The sequence below is a fragment of the Cyrtonyx montezumae genome, unplaced genomic scaffold (assembly GCF_038088225.1).
Source record: "Cyrtonyx montezumae isolate F1298 unplaced genomic scaffold, pur_monq_1.0 scaffold_3, whole genome shotgun sequence".
Taxonomy (NCBI): domain Eukaryota; kingdom Metazoa; phylum Chordata; class Aves; order Galliformes; family Odontophoridae; genus Cyrtonyx; species Cyrtonyx montezumae.
The window spans coordinates 154,717,756-154,737,996 of record NW_027072034.1 but is presented as its reverse complement, the minus strand read 5'-3'; the positions used below and the strand labels follow the sequence as shown (position 1 = coordinate 154,737,996).

The window sequence follows — 20,241 nt, the reverse complement described above, 5'->3', positions numbered from 1 at the left end:
TAGATCCCTGTGTTGTTCTCAGTGGAAAGCTCCAGAGAAGCACAAGGTGACAACAAAGACTACAGTTAGTTATGCAGGTGTCCAAGGGCAGCAGCCATTCTGCCCGAACTGATGCTAAGGATGTCCTTATAAAATACTCCTCCTTTGATAGTGCTGTGAAATTTTTGGTCTTTGATTACAGAAGAGAGTGAAGACACCGGACATCAGTGCTCAGCAAGCTCCAAGGAAATGTGTGACAAAAGATAAAGCTTCAACAGTGCTGAAGAGATTGAAGGAAGGGAGGAGAATGTCACTGTGAAGCTTGTGAAACTTCCTACACACATTAAGGTTCTTCCAAGAAACCTTGACATAAAAGGTGTGTTTTGGTTTAAAAGTACTTTTAGTGTAATCTAAATGGTGGGCATGTTGCCCATCAACAGTGCTGCAGGCAAGTGAAGGGTAAAAGCAATTTGATAGTCACATAAAAGGTGAAAATTGTTCCTCTGTAGGTTCTCCTCTTCACAAACTACCATATACTGTTCTTGCCTGAAGCCTCATGTCTTCAGTTGTTACCCGGTGTGGTTGATTTGTACATTTACTTAGTTTTGAGGAAAAAACCCATGATTACTAAATCCTGATACAGCCTTTTCTGCAATGAACATCTGGCACATCCAGTTAGTTGAATTACTATTTCCCGAGTTGGGACTCCTGGCACCAAGCAAAGCTTTTCTTGCTGCAGTTCTTGAGAGATGCAATGCAAGAAGTGTACTTATGGACACAGGCAGCCCCTTACAGGTGATGCAGTAGGTTTCATGAGCACCCAGTTCCTTAAAAATTATCACGTTTCTAACTCTTTAAAGAAACAGCATTACTTATCTCTTTTTTTCCACTTCATGTGGGCAGGGGAAAGGGAATGTTTTGTTTATGGTCTGAGTTGGGTAGTTTTGTAAGCCACTGAGCACCCCTGGACTACCAAAATATATCCCTACCCATTGGTTGGTCTCTTCACAATCTTTTCTTCAGACTTTGAATAAGTTCCAGAACTCAAACTGCTGGGTGAAAGACATGAGGCTTTTCTAGCTGGCCAGGATCAGTTTCTTCTCCAGTTGCCTTCTACTCAGATCAGATTCGGGGGTGGACATGGGAACTTATTACATGCTTGGAAGCTTTTTCAGTGTCTTTTTAGCATCTGACATCATCAGGGAAGGAAAAGCAGTAGAAAAAACAGTGTAAGATAATGCCCATTCCTAACTCATGAGGCATCCGGCCTTCTAATCCGTTAAAAAATGTGACCATGTGACAATCCAATCACTACTATCAAAAATAAGAGTATAAATCCAAACTTGGTGTGCTATTCACACTTTCTTTTTTCAACCACTAAATGCTGACTTTTCCCCTGTGGTTTTCTCTTACAGATTATGATTCCGGAACAGGAGAGGTCACTCATTTTCTAAATGTTGTATGGATCCATACTTCTAAGATGTCTCTTGGCTGAGATCCCACTTGAATGACTTGTCTCCATTTTGCTGCCAGCTCTCATAGAATAATACAGATGGCAATATTTATGCTTGCTGAATGGTCTTTGAAATGAATATGAGAATGGCTCTGGAGCACTGGCTTTCACACCTTGCAGCTGTACGCCTGCAATCTGCACTTAACTTGATTTTATACATAGAAATGTTCAGCTCTTGATTTGTCCTTATGGCTTGAACTGTAATGTAGTAACCTGCTCCTGTGGGACACAGCAGACCAGTTCTGGAGTCATGGGGCTCTGTGCAAGTATGGGGATATAACAGAACAAAGAGGCTCTTCTCCTGAGAATCCTTCGTTGTAATTGGAATTAAATGAATGGCAATCACTGTGCAGGAAAAAAGCTGCACTCAGGGGAAGAAATTCAAAAGTAAGTCTTCATTTTTTATGGGTATGATGGAATGAATGAGAGTGATGTCAGATGTAATATAATACTGGAGCGGAAAGGCTAACAGAGAAAGATGCAGTAATGCTGCACTGGCTAGTTCTAGACATGAGCTACACATTAAAAGTAAGTCAAAACCCCCAACTTAATTTTGTACATATGCCATCCCACCTCCAGCCTCTCACAGGGTGTTTTAAAGTTGCAAGGGCAGATTTGTCTTCTCAGAAAATATCTCCCTTGGAGGCAAAATGCTGTGTACAGAAGAACATCAACAGCTTTCTAGCATCACCTATCACTGACAGTTGCTGCAAAATTACCAGATGAAAAGAAATTTCCCCAAACTGGTATAATTTTCATTAAAATCTTTCTACTGTGGTTCAGACTAGTCTATAAGTAAGTCCTACACATGTGCAAAAGCCAGACTGGTCACTAGAGATTACTCATTGCACCACATCATAGTTGAACCCAGAAGGCAAACAATGATGCTGCTATAAGAGGATATATTTGGTCCCTGACATAATGCACAGACTAGGCACAGTCCAGGGGAAACAGCTGGCTTGTTGGTGAAGAAGTGAGTACCCTCCCTTCAGTTGGCTGTCCCACCAGATAGAGGTCTTTGTTCCATGGTCCTGCCCAGCTCGAACTTTCCAAAACTCAAACCCACAAATCCATGAAAGACGTAAAACTTCACTCACACTAGTGTTGATACTATTACTGTGGCTACTGCCAATTTACACGTGTGTCAGAGGAGTTTTCAGGGATGAGAAGATCACAAGGAACTTCCATAAGGTGCCTACATGCCCACAGGTGTGACAAATGGTCAGCCCTGCTTCATGGCTTCTAGGAAACAGTTCATCCGTACCTATATAGATACCTGGAAAGGGCTCTGGGCACCTGATCTAGCTGTAGGTGTTCATTGCAGGGGAGTTGGACTAGATGACCTTTGAAGGTCCCTTCCAACTCAAACAATTCTATGATTCTATATCCCAATGGAAGAGTTTGCTGTCGTGCACTTACCTGACACAAAAGTGCAAAACAACCGGGCCTGACTTTTTTGGGAAGTCATGTTCCAGCACCCTGCGGTCCAGCTGAAGCCAGTTCAGATGTCCCCTGGCAAGAGAAGAGACAGATGTGAGCCCAGCACCAGAGACACTTCTTGTTGCTCTTTGCTATGAGGTCTAAGGTGTTACAAAAGATGAACTGGAGTGCATGCTGTTTGCCCTTGGCTACTGCATGATATTTGGAAAACACACAGCAAATATTTTGAGGGATAGAGACGATAGCATCCTGGCAACATTTCAGTCTGGGAATTGAACAGCTAAAGTTCAATCTGTCAGAGTGAAAGCTGGCAGCACCAACCAGGCAGGACAGCCCAAAATGTTATGAGCTTCACCTTTTTATTACAACCCCCCAGAGCAGTTGTATCATTAAGAGTCTGTCAAGATTTTCATTAGAAATCCTTACTGTTAAGAGTTTCCACAATACCTGCAATATTTCACTCGAGGCTAAATCTGTCTGTGTACAGACCCAGGAACTTTATTTGCCACCCACATGCTTGCAGTAGCCTCTCTAGGTTTGCCCAGCCTTTGCTTTTCCTCCTTCTGAGAGCTCCTGAAAAACAGCTGCTCCACGAAACATTTCAGCTTCAATTACCACATGCTGCTCTTCTTTTGCCTAGATGGTACCTGTAGCTATTATTTTCAGCTCCAGTTTATCCATTTGTGCCTTGCAGCTGGAAGCTTTCCTGGGCAGCAGCTCTGTTCCTTGTCATGTTCCTCACGTGGTAAACTGCTGTGTGCAGGTGAGCACGATTTTGTAAATACTGTTGTTTGTATTACAGGGGCATCACACTCCCCAGCTGAGAAAAAGACCCTCTTAAATTAGGTGCTGTGGAAATACACAGGGTGAAATTCAGGACCCACTGAAACCAGAATCACTGCTGCCTTCAGAGATGCTGGGGCTGCATCCTGTGAACATTTTGCTATTGATTTCAGTCAGACCAGATTTCACGCAGAGGGAGAGGTAGTCCCTGCCTTCAGCACTCTGCTGAAGGCAGACAAGCAAGAGGAGAGAACTGAAACAATGCTGGGGAGAATCATGCAGTAAATAAAGCAGGAAATGGAATTCACATGTCCTGAGCGTCTATCCGTCAGCTCATGCTAATCCTCAAGATTAATTCTTCATTCCACCAAAATGAAAAAAAAAAAAGTAGGCTTCATTAAAAAAAAAAAAAAAGAAGTGTTGAATTAAGTTCCAGTGTTTCCACAAGTGTTAGTAATGCTCCCTGTCAGCAAACACACTCAGCTTTCCCAAGGGTCTGCTCACTGCTCCTCAGCAGTGTGTGTACTTTGGGCAACTGAGGAACACCCTTGGAAGTTAAGCAACAACAGCCCTTTTGCAATGCAACCAGACTTTTTCTAGAAAAAGAAAGGGAAAATAGGAAGCTTCAGACCACCTGAGTTCCATCTGAATTTCTGTACAACTGCTCTGGCTTACACTGATGCAGAAGGATGTGGGCAGTGCAGGGATCAGGTAGATCTTGACTGGAGACCACTGGGACATCATCTGTGCCCTGCTTGCTGCTGACCTACTGAGCCTGTTCCATGCCCACCACCCTCTGGTGAAGATCCTATTCCTAACACCCCCTGGCCCCCCTGATGCAGCTCCTTGCTGTCCTCTTGGGTCCTCCTAAGTCGACTCAGAAAGTCTGAAATTAATTGCAAAGGCTCAGGACACATGGAGACGGAAACTAGTCATGCTCACCTGCTCCGACCCAAAGTACAAACTGAATGTTTATCTATCTAGGCCATCTACCTATGTAGGCCAGGGTGAGAAATGCTGTCAGAGCAAGGAGAGAACACTCTTAGCCTGATATCCTGTCCTGAACCTGTCCATCTGTATTTGTGTCACCAAAGCAGCAGCCACCCGTGGCTGATGGTGTTGCACACAGGTTCCTATGGAGACAAATTTGTTGACAATGGACATACTGTCTTCATCTGTGTTCATTCAACAGAAGTGTCTGGGTTTGCCTAACACCTGCAACAAGGTATTGAGAAGCCATGGTGCACAGAATAAATTCCCTCCCAAATATTTCATATTTGGAATAGAACTTGTTCTTTTCAATCTCTCTGCATTGTAACTGAAGAATACAGTTGATACAGTCAATCCAAAAAGAATATCTGGTATATGTGGGCATACCAGGTTACACGTGCATGTTCACTGAGTTTTTGGCTTGAAAAGTTTCATTACTCTCTGCTGCACGGAGCATAAATCCAAAGCTCCTTCAGAGGCAGAAGGTCACTTAAATCACTGCCAGGAGCTAATTGCTCACTGTACTCAATTACCACTTACAAGCTTTCATCACCGAGGGCTTCTGTACTGCATATTGTCATCTAACTCCTTGTTTTCTAGCATTCATGTGTGCCACATACAAAACGGCAGCAGTGAATAATCACTGGCATCTGCCTGTGAATGTGGTCGATCGGGGAGCCAAACTCCTATGCTGCAACACCGCAAAACACTTTGCTCTGGAAGCTGTCTTGCTGTCTTCAGCAGGACTATTCATGGAGCACAATCCCAAGTAAGACAAGGAAAAGTATGGCATATAACTCTAGGTATGTAGTAATCCCAGTAGTTCTCATGGACCAATTTAGGCAGCTTGCATTTGGATCCCATTCATACATGCCTGTGTCCAGTTGAATTGCCCTTACAGTTCAATTTACAGCCACAAAATAGCTTTTGTTTCATTATCTCCATCGATTTGTTCATTTAGGTATTTATGTCAATGTATTCACAAACAATGGTGCAAACAGTTTTGCGTGACCTATGAGGAGGCTGAATATTGGAAGCCAGATCATTTTTTCTCTGTAGTTTGTACTCATCTTGGCAGTTAAACTGATGTGTCAATTACAAAAACATAATTGTTTTTTAGAAACAGAAACTGGGTCCATTTAGGTTATAGACTAAGTATGGATTTTTGTGCCCAAGGTTTGTGCTGTTGATTGCAAGCAGTGGTTTCTGTTTTCTTTTGTCAGAGCTTTCAGAAAGGAGCAGTACATCAATGAATATTTTGCCTCCAGGCGGACCTGTTTATACAGTTCTACTGGTTCACGTCCAGTTTCCTGCAAAGAGAATCCATATACATTTGTGTTGCAAAGATACTAGGAATAAATAAACCAACTCACACCCCTTCAGTGTCAAACTCATGCTGAATGGAATGGATATTGAAAATGACCAAATCAAGCAATAGAAACCATTTATGCAATTTTCCATTTCCACCAGTCACTACAGGAACAGAACCCAACAAATATAAGCTCACAGGTTTTCTCGTTTAAGGTCTTAATCTTTCTACAGAAATATTTTTCTGCAGGAGTGGAAGAGCTCAGGGAGCTGTGTGAGATTAGCTGTACAGATCAGGCAAAACAACGGTCCCAGTGACAATGGAAATGGTCCCATGCCAGAGCAGGACATTATTCCAAGAGCTCTGCCACCCACTGGGCAGGATGCTCAGCCAGGACTTGGGACACCTGCTCCCTAGTTCTTGTTTTGCTGTATTGCTGGAGGGTTGAAATTTTTTCCCCCAAATCCTGGAGATGCAGTGCCCCGCTGTCCATCTTATCACAATCTTCTCTTGCTATCACCCAGGACATAAGATCCTCAGTGGAGTAAGAGCACTCTCTGTTGTTACCTTATCATATTACTGCAGTCTCTAGCACAAGTGTAATGCAAACATTTAGGGCCTCAGCCCTGTTCTGTTCTGGCAAAGGAAAGACAGACATCAGTAAAATGATTTTCAGCAGCTTTTGCCAAATGCATAGAGAGGGGGAGCAGTCCAATGCAGAAGTAGCTAGTTCTCCATGGTGCTGGTGACATGTCTAAGGATGAACAAAGGACATGGCAAACTTGTCCCTAGCCCAGAAGGGCCTTCTGTGGTGAACAGAAGGGGAACCTGCTCTGACTCGCTCTGTCTTGCTCTCATGGAGTACTGGAGGAGCTGGTGCCAAGGGAAAGGGCAGCTAGCGGGGATTTGTACTCAGCTGAATTAGAAAAAGGCTTGTTCCCCACTGCTTTTCATTCTTAACAAACACCATATAGATCTTCTGGCTTCACGAGAAGCTTGGCCTCACATGCTATTCAAGGACACCCTTTTTGACCTATGCTCTCCCTCGGTTAATGGCTCATACCGTATAAAGCGTTCCTATGATCATTAAAATAGGAGGCGTTATTTTCTCCTCCGTAATAGTCTGACAATCTAATTTTAGTCACACTGAACACAGTAATGACCCTATATTATCACAAGAACCTATTAAGTCGCCAACGCAAAGGTTGTTCCTATTGATTTTCTTCTCAGGTTGTCATGATAGAGCACAACTAATGAATGGAAATCCCCAGTCCAAATCATTTCTAAATAAATTACTCTTATAGAGCTTTTACTCTTAAATAGAAGAATTGATTTCATACTTTTGTAGCTTTTCTTCTTCCTAAACTTGCAATTTAGCCAACCTCGAACTGCATTTATGAACCAGGCCTGTCTTGTTTCAGCTGGTTATGGGCCACTTTCAAGGAAGAAATGGGAAAACTCATTGGAATAGGATGAGCAAACAGAATAAAACCCCCGAGGGCATGCATCACAAAGCTTTCTCTTTGTGCTTCTGGTCTACATCAGGTATAAGACTGTATTAGGCACTCTGAAAACAAACAGTAAGAGATTGTTTTCCCCAATTTTGAAAATAGGAATTCCTTTAACTTCCACTTCATGTTACAGGTAAATATCTGTGGTACATACAAACAGGTGTTCTTTCTGAAGTTGATGTAGGACATTCGTTTCTAAGACCAAGTCCAACATCCTAAGTACATTTTTTTACCATGTTCAAATAAAACAATTACTATTTCTTCAAAGCTTTTTACAATAGAGGAGGAAATATGATTTGTTTGAAGTTCCTCCTGCTCCTCCTTTGAGGACAAATCTCATTGATTGGTGTTGGGTTGGAGATCTGCTACAGGCTGAGCTGCTCATGTCAATGAGATGGCACAGACTCTGGGCTCTTCTGTGATCTGGGTCCTGCTTCTGCATGTATCTGGCACTGAGCATCCTTCCACACAACATCTGTGTCCCGAGGTGGCCTCAGGCTGCCCAAGGCAGGTGCTTGCCAAAGGGATTGTCTCTAGAGGGGTGATTGCTGCTGAACTCACTGTGGGTATGTCTGTGCAATTATCCAGCAGCTGGATAATTACTCAATCCAAAATAATTATTCCAGCAGATAATTCTAATTTCTCCGCCACTTCAGCGGGAGAGAGGAGATGGCTAATGAGAGCACTACTGCTGACTCAGCTGTCCCAGGAACCCAACACATGCCCTTGACATTCTTGCTTTTTGAGACTATGCAAGCATGTGGGTCTTCCTATTGATTTGCCATACAGAAAATGGTTTTGCAGACTAAGGTGGAGGAGAGTGGACAGGATTAGAGGGAACAGCTGTCATAATGAGAAATGACTAACTCAGAGAATAGGCAGCTGGAAAAAAGGAACAGCAACTGTGCATGGCACTGAGAGATTACAGTCTAGGACTTGTCATAGCATTTGCCAGACCTTAAATGTTTATTCAGTGCTAATTTTAGACATACTTTTTAAACAAAGGGTAGAAATGTCTTGTCTTAAGACATAAGTTCAAGTTTTGTTGTAAACAGCTCTGGGAGCCAGGGTTCTAGGTGAATAATCAGCATTGCCTGAAGTGACTGCTGTGACAGAATCCAACTCTGTGGCTTAGCTCAGTCATAAGGCTGTTGGTCAATTTCTGTACTTCTAAAAATACTTCTAGTCCACATTAGATTTGTCAATCCCTTCCTTTCCCAAGCTTTCTTCTTTTCCTCTTCAGAAACTTTAATCTGGGATCTAAAAGATGGGATTAGGAATGTTTTGTTACTGCCACTACACTGATTTTAGACCCGTGCCTCCCTAGGCCTTGATCTAGTACCTTGGGGTACACTGGTCATTTGGTTGAGGAGGATACAACACTGAGATTTGCTCTGATCTAAGAGTTGCCCCTTAGGTCTTTGATTCCTTGCACTTACGTTTCATCTGTGAATGCAATTCCAAAGTATTCTTTCTCCTTCAGGTTGAAATGAGATGCCACCAAGTCAAGCAACTCCTTTGCCAAAAGCTTTGGCTGAAAAACAAAAATGAAAGAAAGTGATTAGTGAAGAGAACTTTGATGTAAGGTACTATATTTATGGACAGATATACTATCCTTGAAGGTACTCCACTGCTCTTGGTTTTATGTTCTCTCTGGTGTTCAAGCTAAACCTTCAAGCAACATTAACTCCTCAAAACAAGCTACAGTCTATAGGAAAATAGAAAACAGGTGGTTCTGACCTTGCCAGTGCTAAATGTCTCTGTAGATAGATGACCTGCTCCTACCAGTATTCAGATTTATCACAACTTGCTTGTGCATGCCTCTGGGATAATTTCAATAGTTAAAGTTTTTTATCAAGTGCCATTGCAAACATGTTTCAGACACCCACTCTCACATGCACAGCATAGATACATGCTCGTAACACTAACCAAATACATAGTGCCAAAAGATAGGATGTGACAGGGAGAAGTAGATGACAGAACAAAATAGTTTCCCATTCGTGATCCATACAAGATGCTGTCTGTGATCCTACAGATGTGTAGAAACCCTGGGTCCCAGAGCTGTAAGGTCACAGAAGCACTAGCACAGCTGGAATCAGAGATCCCTGGTGACCACTCACAGGGGTTTGGTCTACAAATCCTTGTAGGGCTCTCAACCTCTTTCTAAAAATGTAAACTCAGCACTGTTCTGGTACGTGACACAGTAGTAACTGTGCCTAAAAGCAGCATGGGCTTAAAGCAGCCTTCAAATAATATCTAAGAGGCAAACACGAACAGCCCTAGTAAGATTCAATAAGCTTCATTGTAAAACCAAATGAGATTTCCTAGGTAGGACTTTGGAGTTTCTGCTATGTCCACATTACATGCTGCATTGCTTTTCCCAGCCTCTCATAACTCCCAAAAGGAGCAGTCCAGGCATGGAGCTGTGGCTGTGTCCCTTGTCTCCTTGTGCCTCTGCTCTCACAAGTCTTTGATAAATGGGCAATTGTCATGCCAAGCAGGGCACTGAGCCACCAGCCAGCCCACCTGAGATGGCAGAGGTGAGGAAGGGTGAGGAAGAACATGCCTAAAACACAGAAGCATTTTCCCAAGCCTGGAATAAGTGCTTGGAGAGAGATGAATTGAGCTTTCATATTTCACAAGAGTGCAGAAAAGAGCAATAAATGGCTGATGTGAAACAAGCTGCTCATGGTTATGGAAAAGCAATGGGTCCCTTGGGTTCATCCAGCCAGCACTGTCACAGGGTATGCTGAACAAACAGCAGAATCCTCTCCTGATGTCCAACCACATCATGGAGCAGCAGATATGAGGCTGCTCAGGTTCTCTTCCCTTCCTCACCGCTGCATCCAGCCCCCAGACATTGAGTTGGGAGCAGGAGCTGGAAGCCCCAGCCTTCAGCCACCCTCCTTAGATGAGCTAGAGAAATGCCATGAACTGCCCCTTCACCTCTGCTGAGTGAGAGCTGGCTGCTGAAAAAGCCATGGAGAGGTATTCAGCAAGGCATGAGTTCCCTGCCCTGCTGCTCTTCAAATAATAAAATCATAGAATCACTGAAGTTGGAAAAGACCACTAAGATCATCCAGGCCAACCACCACCGTGCCCACCAAACCATGTCCCTCTTTTCCCAGCACAGCCCTGCTCCCATGCGTGGCAGGGACGCAATCTCCACTGCCCTTGCTGTGAAGATGCTTCCCAAGCCTGCAGTGCCAGATAAAGGAGGATAAAGCCTTGCTAGATAAGGCAGAAGAACAATAGATGCAGAGCCAGCACTGGAATGGTGCCAGGTTAGTTAGTGGGCCGGCATTCCTGAAGAGGCTTACAGCAGGGAAGTTAAGCCCTGATAGTCCCCTCCAAGATTACTTTCCACTCTCTTCTTAAGCTCTGCAAGGTTACTGTCCTTTCCAGCGGGATGAGTTCTGTGTCTCTTCAACACACCCTGAGTCTTTGGAGGGAGGGTGGAGGTAGGTGTCTTCTCTAGGTAGCAAAGTCACCTCAAGACAATCCCTCACAGCAAGGACAAGGGCAGGAAAACCCAGGCAGACACAAGGTGAGCTGCAGACAGCCACCGTCTCAAAGTTAGTGGTTAATCTGCTTGCTGTTCACGATGGGATCGGCTGAGTGATAACCTCCTTTCATGTCAGCTGCACAGACAAAGAGCTCATTAGTGATGCCTGTGGCAAGTTGTTTTAATTCATTATTAATTTCTGGACTTCATTTTCCAGTGGGATATTCATTTTGCATTAATAAAACTGCTGTCATGGACATATTGAGGAAGACGGGGTCTGATCTCAGAGAGCAGGGAAATCAATTGGAAGTGGGCACAGGGCCTTCTGCTTTCTGTACATTGGGAAGGTCTGCAGGCCAGCTTGTGAATTTCACATGCATAAGTCAGGAATGGTGAGTGGCTTTCAAACCAGAAGTTGAACTCTGGGCTGTGGACCATAACAAAGTGTCCTACCAGGGCAACGCTGCTCACTGTGTCCTTCCTTACCCAGGCTTTCCTGGCAGTCTCCATATAACCTGCTTCAGAAAGAGAAGTCTGGGGAGCATGTTGGAATTGTATCAGCTGTCCTGAACTTGGAGACTGTATACCAGCAGAAATCTTACAGCTGAAGCTGTGAGTAATGTGGGGGTAGGTTGTCAAAGCAAAGTTTTTTGGCCAAGGGATTTCCCTGCTGCACTCTCCCACTTTTAGAGCCCTCTCTGAAGAAATGCATATGAACAACAGTATACTGAAAGGGTGTTCTTTCACAGAAAAATCATCAGGGTCCCAGTCGTGATCCAGCATATGGAGGGTATTCCTGACAAACTACAGTGCATGACTCCTGTATGGAGACCAACTTGACTCGGGGGCAGCAATTCAGCCAGTTTTCTCACTTTCCTCTTTGAAAGTTAAGAGAGAAAAGAAATTCTTATTAAGGGCTGTCTCTTTATTAGTACAATGTCCCAATGCAATGCCTCAGAGGTCAATCTGAAGTGCTGTGCAATGCTCTGCATTTAAGCCCACGGCAGCAAGGAGCTCTTCCATGCATGTCCGGGGCTCTGAAACCACTGCTCCCACATTCTCACAGCAGCAAAATCATTCCTTCCCTCCTCTCCAGGATAACTTACATTTTGGCAAATAATGTAAGAGAGTGCTTTATTGTGTGGTGAGGTGAAAAGAACTGAGCCTCAGTAGCAACTTTGTATGTTGAACCTAGACCAAGAACTGCTCTGCTCTGTAAAAGCACTGCAGACAGTGAGAGGAGCTGTATAAAGAATCACAGCTCATGGAATCACAGCTCATGGTGCCAGGGCTGCCTCCCTGCATTTCCCTGATGCTTAAGAAAAAGCTTCCTATGCCTCAGGGTTGCAGGCACAGCATGTACTAGAAAGAACTGTACTGAGATAACTCTGGTGTGTGTGATGTGCAAGACCTGTCTTGATCTCCTTGGATGTGTTTTAAGGAACAATGACAAATTAACCATGAGGGATGGATTGCTCTTCTATTCACTGCCCTTACCTGGGAGCAATAACACACATGGCTATCTCTTCCCAATTAGACATGAAGGCAACTTCCCAGGATAATGGCATAGCACTAAGAGCAGGACTAAGAGGAAGCACATCCCCAAGGAAGTAGAAATGGAAGCTATGTGAGGTCATTTTTATTCGATGCCAGAAAGAAAAGAGTATCACAGCTCTTTCCTGCAGTTATTAGAGGAGTTCTCATCAATGTGAGTCCTCTAAACATGGGCTGCTGGACCTTTGGGGCAGTGGGCTGGGGTCAGACGACTGGAGACTAGTGCTGGAATGAGAAAAAGGTGTGAGGTCCTGCTACATGAGGTGACGTGCTGGGCTAGGACCAATGAACCCTAATACTAACTGGTGTCACATAAGTTCACTGCTAATAATGCTGTGTTATGGGCTTGTGTTAGCCATAGGATGGAAGAAGGAGGAAGAGGGCTTCTGGGGACAGGAATTCCTTTGTATCCCAGGCAAAGCTTCTGCAGATGGCTCATCTCATCCTAAAAAAGGGCTAAAAGTCAAGGAGAACTTGATGGATTTCTCTGAAGCTTCAGTGGCTTGTTCTGCTAGCCATTGTGGGAAATACAGCAAGAACACAAACGTTCCAGTATGAAAGATTCAGTACAGTTAAAAAACACTGTTAAAATTTCACTGAGCAGCCTGAAGAGCTCCAAAGCCATGTGATTCCCCAGTGGAGAGGTGAGCAGCCCATTTCTGGCAGAGAATCATGTTTCTCCCTGACAGCTTCCCATTACGTTTAGAAACGAGTGAGTTATAGAGAGAGATTATCTATCCACAGTCCAGCAGTGCCATGAATAAAAAACAGATGACAGGGTACTAGCAGCTGCTGGTATGTCCCTGGAAACGTGGGCACACACAAAGTATATTTTATTGTTTTATTAACTGTCAAGGAAGCCTATCTGTTCCCCTCCCCCGCTTCATCACTTTTCCCTAATTCTCCGTGGTAGAGGGTTTCTGGGAAATACAGTTTCAACATATGGGCAGACACGCACTGCCTGCATCCATCCGGCACAGAGACACACTGAGCTGTGGGAACCAGGTAACTAGATCATGCTTAGTGATGCCTCGTTTCATTAGATTAAAAAAAATCTGCTGCTGTCCACTGTCTCCTTTGCAGTGCGATACGTAACGGGACACAGATGCTGCGATGCTAAAGGATATTTGTAGTACCAAAAAGGCTCATGTTCAGCCCTGGGAGGAGAACTTCCCATGATGCAATAAACATCTCAGCCCCTCATGGCATTAACAGTGGCATCCTCAAAATCCATGGAGTTGAGGAAGGCATGCATATGCCAGCATTGTCTGAAATGCTGGACTTGGTTTTTGGCAGCGTGGAGACAGCTGCTGGAACAAACCTGACATTCTCAGTGATTTTCAATTGGGCTGGGAGGGATATTTTGTGCTAATAACCCCACCGTGGTCATGCAAGGCTCTGTGGCTGTCTTGAATCAGTGGCATTAAGCTGTGAGCATAGCCCAGCAGCACTTCAACTCAAAGCTCACTCCAGAGGCAAACACAAGAGAGATCCCACTGTTTGAGGGATAAAGGGAGCTGACCCCCAGGAACATATTGCGGCTGTGCCATGTTGCTCCTAGCCCAGTCAGTGAACCCTGGCATACATTATTGATTAGCACAGACATAGCAGATGCTATCTTGCAACAGGTTTGGTTTCTGCAGGACAGGGTCTGTTCAAAACAGCCTTTTTGGGTGCTGACTCAGTCCTGTATTGCTAACATTCAAAGGCTGGGCACTTGAAAGAAAGCCATTTGGTGGCTTGGGCTCAGGGTATAGTGCAGCCAGTCCATCACCTGGAAAAGTGAGGTGGAAAACGGAGAGATTTGCATGAATGGTTGGACTAGATGATCTCAGTGATCCTTTCCAACCTCAATGATCCTATGGTACTATGGTTCTATGATTCTAAGGCTTGCATACAGCAGGGTGCCATGTTCCATCGCCAGTTGTCTTGAGCCTTGGGCAGTGCAATCAGAAGGAAACAAAAGTGCAAAACGGTGACTCACATGCAGTTCTTCCAGTCTGCCAACCCTAATAATTAGCTAACGAAGCAAAGTCCAGGTGCCTCCTCTGGATTAGATCATCTACTAAAAACAGCCACAAAGCAATGCTCCGACACTGAGGAAATAAGGGCAGTAAAGATGCCTGTATAGACCCTTTGTGTTCCTGCTCTGTCTCTTGAGGCATTGGTTATTCAGTGTCCAGCAGCCTTATCTGCTGACAGCCAGCGGTGCATTTATACACTCTGCACGAGGCAGAGCATCACCCTGTGATGGTTACAGACCATAACTCCCTCCCCTCCTACTTCTGTGTGCATGAAACACTGAAATATCACATCCAGGGGCCATTGAGCTGTCACTCACTCAATATGTCTCTTCTTGTCAAATTGGCTCTGCCAGCAGCTCCATCACCCAGTTCTTTAACCTATTTTATGCACTTTGAAGACAAGAAAAATCCAAAGTTGTTCCATCATAATGTTGTGTAAATAAATAGTGGTCCTTTCAGCTATTTTAGCATCTGAATATAGAGTAATAAAATTGTACAGATCACTCAGGCTCAACGCTTGAGAACTTCGAAGTCTTCAGCTTTGAAATGCCCCTTTATGGAATAGATCTGCCTCTCCTTAGTGCTGTGTCGCTGTATGTAGTGCACATAATTAAAACAGAATCATAGAATCCCACTAGATCATGTTGCCCAGGGCCCCATCTAGCCTGGCCTCGAAAGCCTCCAGGGATGGGGTTGCCTCCAGGGATGGGGATTCTCTGGTTTCTCTTCAGATCATATCAAACAGACTGAAATACAGTTATGTGAAAAATGATTCATTGAAATGTAAGATGCCTGTGGAAGGAAGGCCTTATCTTTTATCACAACACAGCTGCACCCCATCAGCGTCAGGGAGTAGAGATGGCAGCATTGCTTGTGCTGGCACGTGCAGCACCTCATTCCCACGGCCAGCCGCTGGCTCTAAAACCTCTTTCCTTCATTTATACAGGAAAATGAGACAACTTGCCTCCAGCAGCCTTCCTGGGAGCATGGAGAGCAGAGGCAGAGCACCACTGACATTTTTTTTCTTGGAAAGTCAACATTCTCAAGTTGTGGGAATTTAGATTTATTAGGGTCAGAGAGACAAAGACAAAAAAAAAATCCCCAAGTTTTAAAAAAGGCCCATTCGGTAAAAGGATTAGAAACACCCTACTGACAAGATGCCTTAGAAATATTCACAGATTTCTGCGTTTCTGGGTTCTGCTAATACCTGACACTCACTATCTTAAGTCAGAAGCCATTGCTGACAATCTGTAATTCCCCTACATATTAGCAATGTGAATCTGCTTAAATATTTTTAGAGTCAGGGAAAACAAAGAGCATGTGTTGGCCATGTCTGCATGGAAAAATTCACATTAAAGCCCAAATAAGAAGCAGTTAATGGGAGGAAAAAGACACTTCTGGGTCTGTATCATTCTTCCTCTCCTTCTTGCTCAGCCCAGAGGCAGCTGCATGCTCACTCCATTCAGCTGGAGTCTTCATGGATGCTCAATGACCCCGTCCTCTTTGTTGTTCTCTTGTGGTCCAGCAACAGTAACAGTATTTTCAGGTGACTGCATCTGAAAAGAGCAGCCAGCTGCCACTGGTGCTGGGATGGGAAATGTGCTCGTCCTCACAGCTCCCTGCTCGGACCACCTCTCATGCATGACAAAAGCCTCAGTGCTTCTTTTCCTCCCTTACTCCTCTGCCTGCTCCATCTCCTCCTTGTTCGAGTTGCCAGAAGCTCATTTCTGCCTGGGGTCCCCCAAGAACCTGTATCTCTGTGCTGTGGTAGTTTGTATGTGCTGACTGGATCCACACTACCCTCATGGAGCAACTTGGTCAGGTCTGGTATCTCATAATGTATCTCACATATCATAGAATCATACAATCATAGAATGGCTTAGGTTGGAAGAAACTTCAAAGCCCATTGAGTTCCAGCTCCCAGCTGCGGGGTTGCCACCCACCAGCTCAGACTGCTCAGGTCCCCATCCAACCTGGCACTGAGCACCTCCAGGACTGGGGAATACACAGCTTCCCTGGGCAGCCCATGCCAGTGTCTCACCACCTTCACAGTGAAAAGTTTTCCTGACATCTAATCTAAATCTCCCCTCCTTTAGTTTAAAACCCTTCCCCCTTGCTTTCACCTGAACAGCAGAAAATAAATTTTCCAAGGTGGATCTGACCAACAATGTAGCCACCCTTGAGTCCTTTGCAGCTGACTAGTGTCCAGGAGCAGGAACAGAATGAGAACATCTAGCCATCCTCAGAAGCAAACCCAGTCTGAATGGGCAAGCAGTTGTCTCTTCTGGGGGGAGAAGGCTGAAGAAAGTGTGGCACTCATTATGCTGACTGATGTCAAGATTGCTTTTGTAGCACTGCCAAGGTCACTGCCAGCTCAGCTAATCAGCCATGAAAACATCACTGAAGCAAGTTACAAAGTTGCCTCGAGTCAATATGTGCATACAACTTTTATTATTCTTTATTGAAACTTTCTAGGTTTGTTTTCGGATGGTTGGAGGAAACAGATCCTTCTATTATCTCTTTGGGTTTCTTCCAGAACATGACAGAACATCAAATTTGTTCTGTCCTTTCCAAGACAATTCTGAAGACAATCCTGGCTGGCTGCTTGCTCTGCTATGTGTTTAGCAAACATTGTATTTGCAGGACAGCACTCTGGACCACATGGTCAGGAGTTGCATTCTGTGGCTTTCTATGGCTTTAATGAAAATCCATCCCAACTTTGACTAAGATTTTCTTTCAACTTTCAGGGGACTTGGAGCAAATTTCTGGGGTGCGAAATCAAAAAGAGCGATACAAAAAAGGTACTCAGTTATGTGAATCCAAGCTGTCAGTTTTCATGCAAATTCAGTTCCTAGGGAACAGATAAATGATTCCCAGCTATGATGGCTATATTTGCTAGCCCTTCAGATCATTGCCAAATGCATTAATGATCTATTGAATAGCCTCACATCTCCTACAGGAAACATCTGTGGGACTTCCAGGTATAAATGGAAAGACCACAGACAATAGATTAGCAGAGCGGAAGGATGATACCCACAGGTATGAAGACCTTGTCCTTGTTGAAGACCACCAGTTTCACACAAGTGGAGGACAGAAGCCATATTTGAGCACTATTTGCTGGATAGCTTTGACCAGGATGGTGATGATGATGATGATGGTGATCCTTTGACCAGTCTGATGATCATTTCTAGTGTGGATCCATCTATGTTTTTCAAGGGTTGAACAGTTTAGCTAGATGGATGCAAGCAAAGCCCATGAGCCAGTGAGCAAGTACTGGCCTGCTTCATTTTCTGGAACAGACAAAACCATTGATTCTTCTCTCCCATGAGTAAAGTCAGAGAAAGGATGTTCTCAAGTTGGCCATCAATTACAACCAGGTGACCAAACCCAGATTTCAAATATTCCTAAGTCAGAAGCATTGGATTGTATGGCATTCAATTCTATAGTGATGTTTTGCACAGATTACAAGGCAAAGTTCTTGGGGGGGATTGGGATGGATTTTCATGGTATACCCCATCCTTTCTGTCACCTAAACACTGCCTACAACCCAGTGTCTGTGAGTGGACAAGAAGAAAACCAGCTAGCCAGCCAAATCTTCTTTCTGTCATCCTTGAAAAAGGGTGGAAGAATCTCATTTTGCATCATGAAGGCATCTAACCTGTGGAACTTGAAACAGTGATACTAGCAGAGATGCTGACTGAATTTTAGATTCCAGTGTCATTATCTGTAATCAATTTAAGCAAGCAGACTGTTTAGTGAGAGTAAGTATATCTGATGCCTTTATCACAGAACTGGTTCTGCAGAGGATTTTTCACCTTCTTTTGCACATGACAGATACAGAGGCCAGATTAGACGAAGCGCTCCAATTGGAGATTGGAGCTAAGTTAATACAAATTGAAGTAGCTCAAGATGCAAATTGCACATGCTGTGGAGCTAAGAGGGTTTAAGTACAGGGCTTTGGTTCAACTCCTTGTCTAAATGCAAACGAAAAAAAAAGACATGCATATAGCATTCTTTGCAGCACGCTGGGTTGAAAGTTATATGGCCTAGTTTAAGAAAGCATTTCTGACAAGACAAATTTATGCAGATAATCTGTATAATAAATGGCTGGCTTAAAGAGTTTTGGGTCTTCATGTGTACTTGCTTTCAAGTTTCTAGAGATCTGTATAATTTTGCAAGAGAGTAGTCAGCTGCTGCAGGAAAATCAATTGTGTTTTGAGCCATCTGACTGTATCACATGTGGCAAATCAAACTTCAAGCATGAAGTGAGCTTCAGAGCCAACTTTCAGTGGCAGGAATCCATTTCACACTCAGTCGACAACAGGGTTTGATAAGGGCTCGGTCAGTGTGAGCAACCAGCTGCCTTCTATATTTATTATGATTTGGTAGCATCTGTTGAAGTTTTATATCACTGAAAGGTTGTTGGTATTCTTTTAAAGCATTAAAGCTACCTTGACAAGGTCAACAACAATTTTCATAGAGGTCAGCATTTTTTATTTTGAAATATTTGATCATAATTCTATCAAACATTAAAGAAAGAGTTTGGTTGGGGCACATAATGAAATTGGACAGCTCACACAATCCATTTATCTTTTCAACTGTAAACCTCTGAAGCACTCTGGTTCATGCAGTTCCAAATCAAGTGTAGAAATGTCTATCTCCCTTCATCTAGCCTACAAAAATTGGTACTTGGTTCTTGATCTCTTGTTGCTCATGTGGAAAAGGAAAAATAAATTCCTGAGACATACTAGCTGAGCTGCATTCATATAATCTATTTGTTTTTAAGAATCTCTCCTGAATAAGGTTATTTGTTTCCACCATTTCTCAAAGTCACTTCTTCATTGCTGAAAGTATTTAATAAGGTAAGTAACTTGCCCTGCTATGACAATTTATTTTTGACATTTATTATTGTAGCACATTTTCTAAGTACATTAAAATCATTTATTAAAAAAGCAGCAAAGCCTACAAGACTGCATTATGCATCACGACAAGCTAGTTCAGGTTTTAGCAAATCCAGTGACAATGAAAAATAAAATAAACAATAATGCTAGATTTGAAGCATGGAGTTTGATCTTCCCATTTTATCTTACACACCATTTGTGAGTGCAGAGACTAATTAAAGTTAAGAAGAGCTGTGTCCTGATGTGCTGAGACTTGGGGAACAGGAATGCTTTCAAAAGCCTAATGGATACACAGGTTTTTGAGCATTCTTCTTAGCTCTTCTTCTATTTAGGGACTGACTCCACTGTTGGATTACCCAAATATATAGCAATATGAGATACCCTTCTCCTAACAAGCTTGGTTGGAGTTGAACCATGTCGGTCTTCCTAGATCCTCACATCTGTTTAATCATCTGCTCTATATGCAGTTACCATATTAAGAAAATACCACAATGTTCTGAAGTTTCTGGCTTAACACTCAAATGTAAAACATGCCATGAAAATACTGCACATCAGGCAGACAGTTCTTCCCCTGGGAAGGTCAGGAGAAAGAAGCTGAACGTCACTTGCCAGATGTTGGTTGCATTGCTCAATGCCTGATGGCAAAGCTCAGATATTATGGGGAACCAAGTGACTGGGGACCACAAGAAATAGGAGAGCTAAACAGACTGCTCTAACCTCAAAGGCAAAGAA

At 43.6% G+C, this 20,241-nt stretch overlaps 1 protein-coding gene across 3 annotated transcripts in view; it reads right to left on the bottom strand.

Moving 5' to 3' along the window:
• Nucleotides 1-20,241, bottom strand: part of FRMD4A (FERM domain containing 4A) — a 200,396-nt gene that overhangs the window by 80,368 nt on the left and 99,787 nt on the right. For all 3 annotated transcript variants that reach the window (XM_065743729.1, XM_065743730.1, XM_065743731.1), the window contains 2 exons: nucleotides 8,965-9,059; nucleotides 2,912-3,004 (listed from right to left, as the gene is read on the bottom strand). In XM_065743729.1, coding sequence (XP_065599801.1) covers nucleotides 2,912-3,004; nucleotides 8,965-9,059 — 188 coding nt within the window. The remainder of the gene's footprint in view (nucleotides 1-2,911; nucleotides 3,005-8,964; nucleotides 9,060-20,241) is intronic.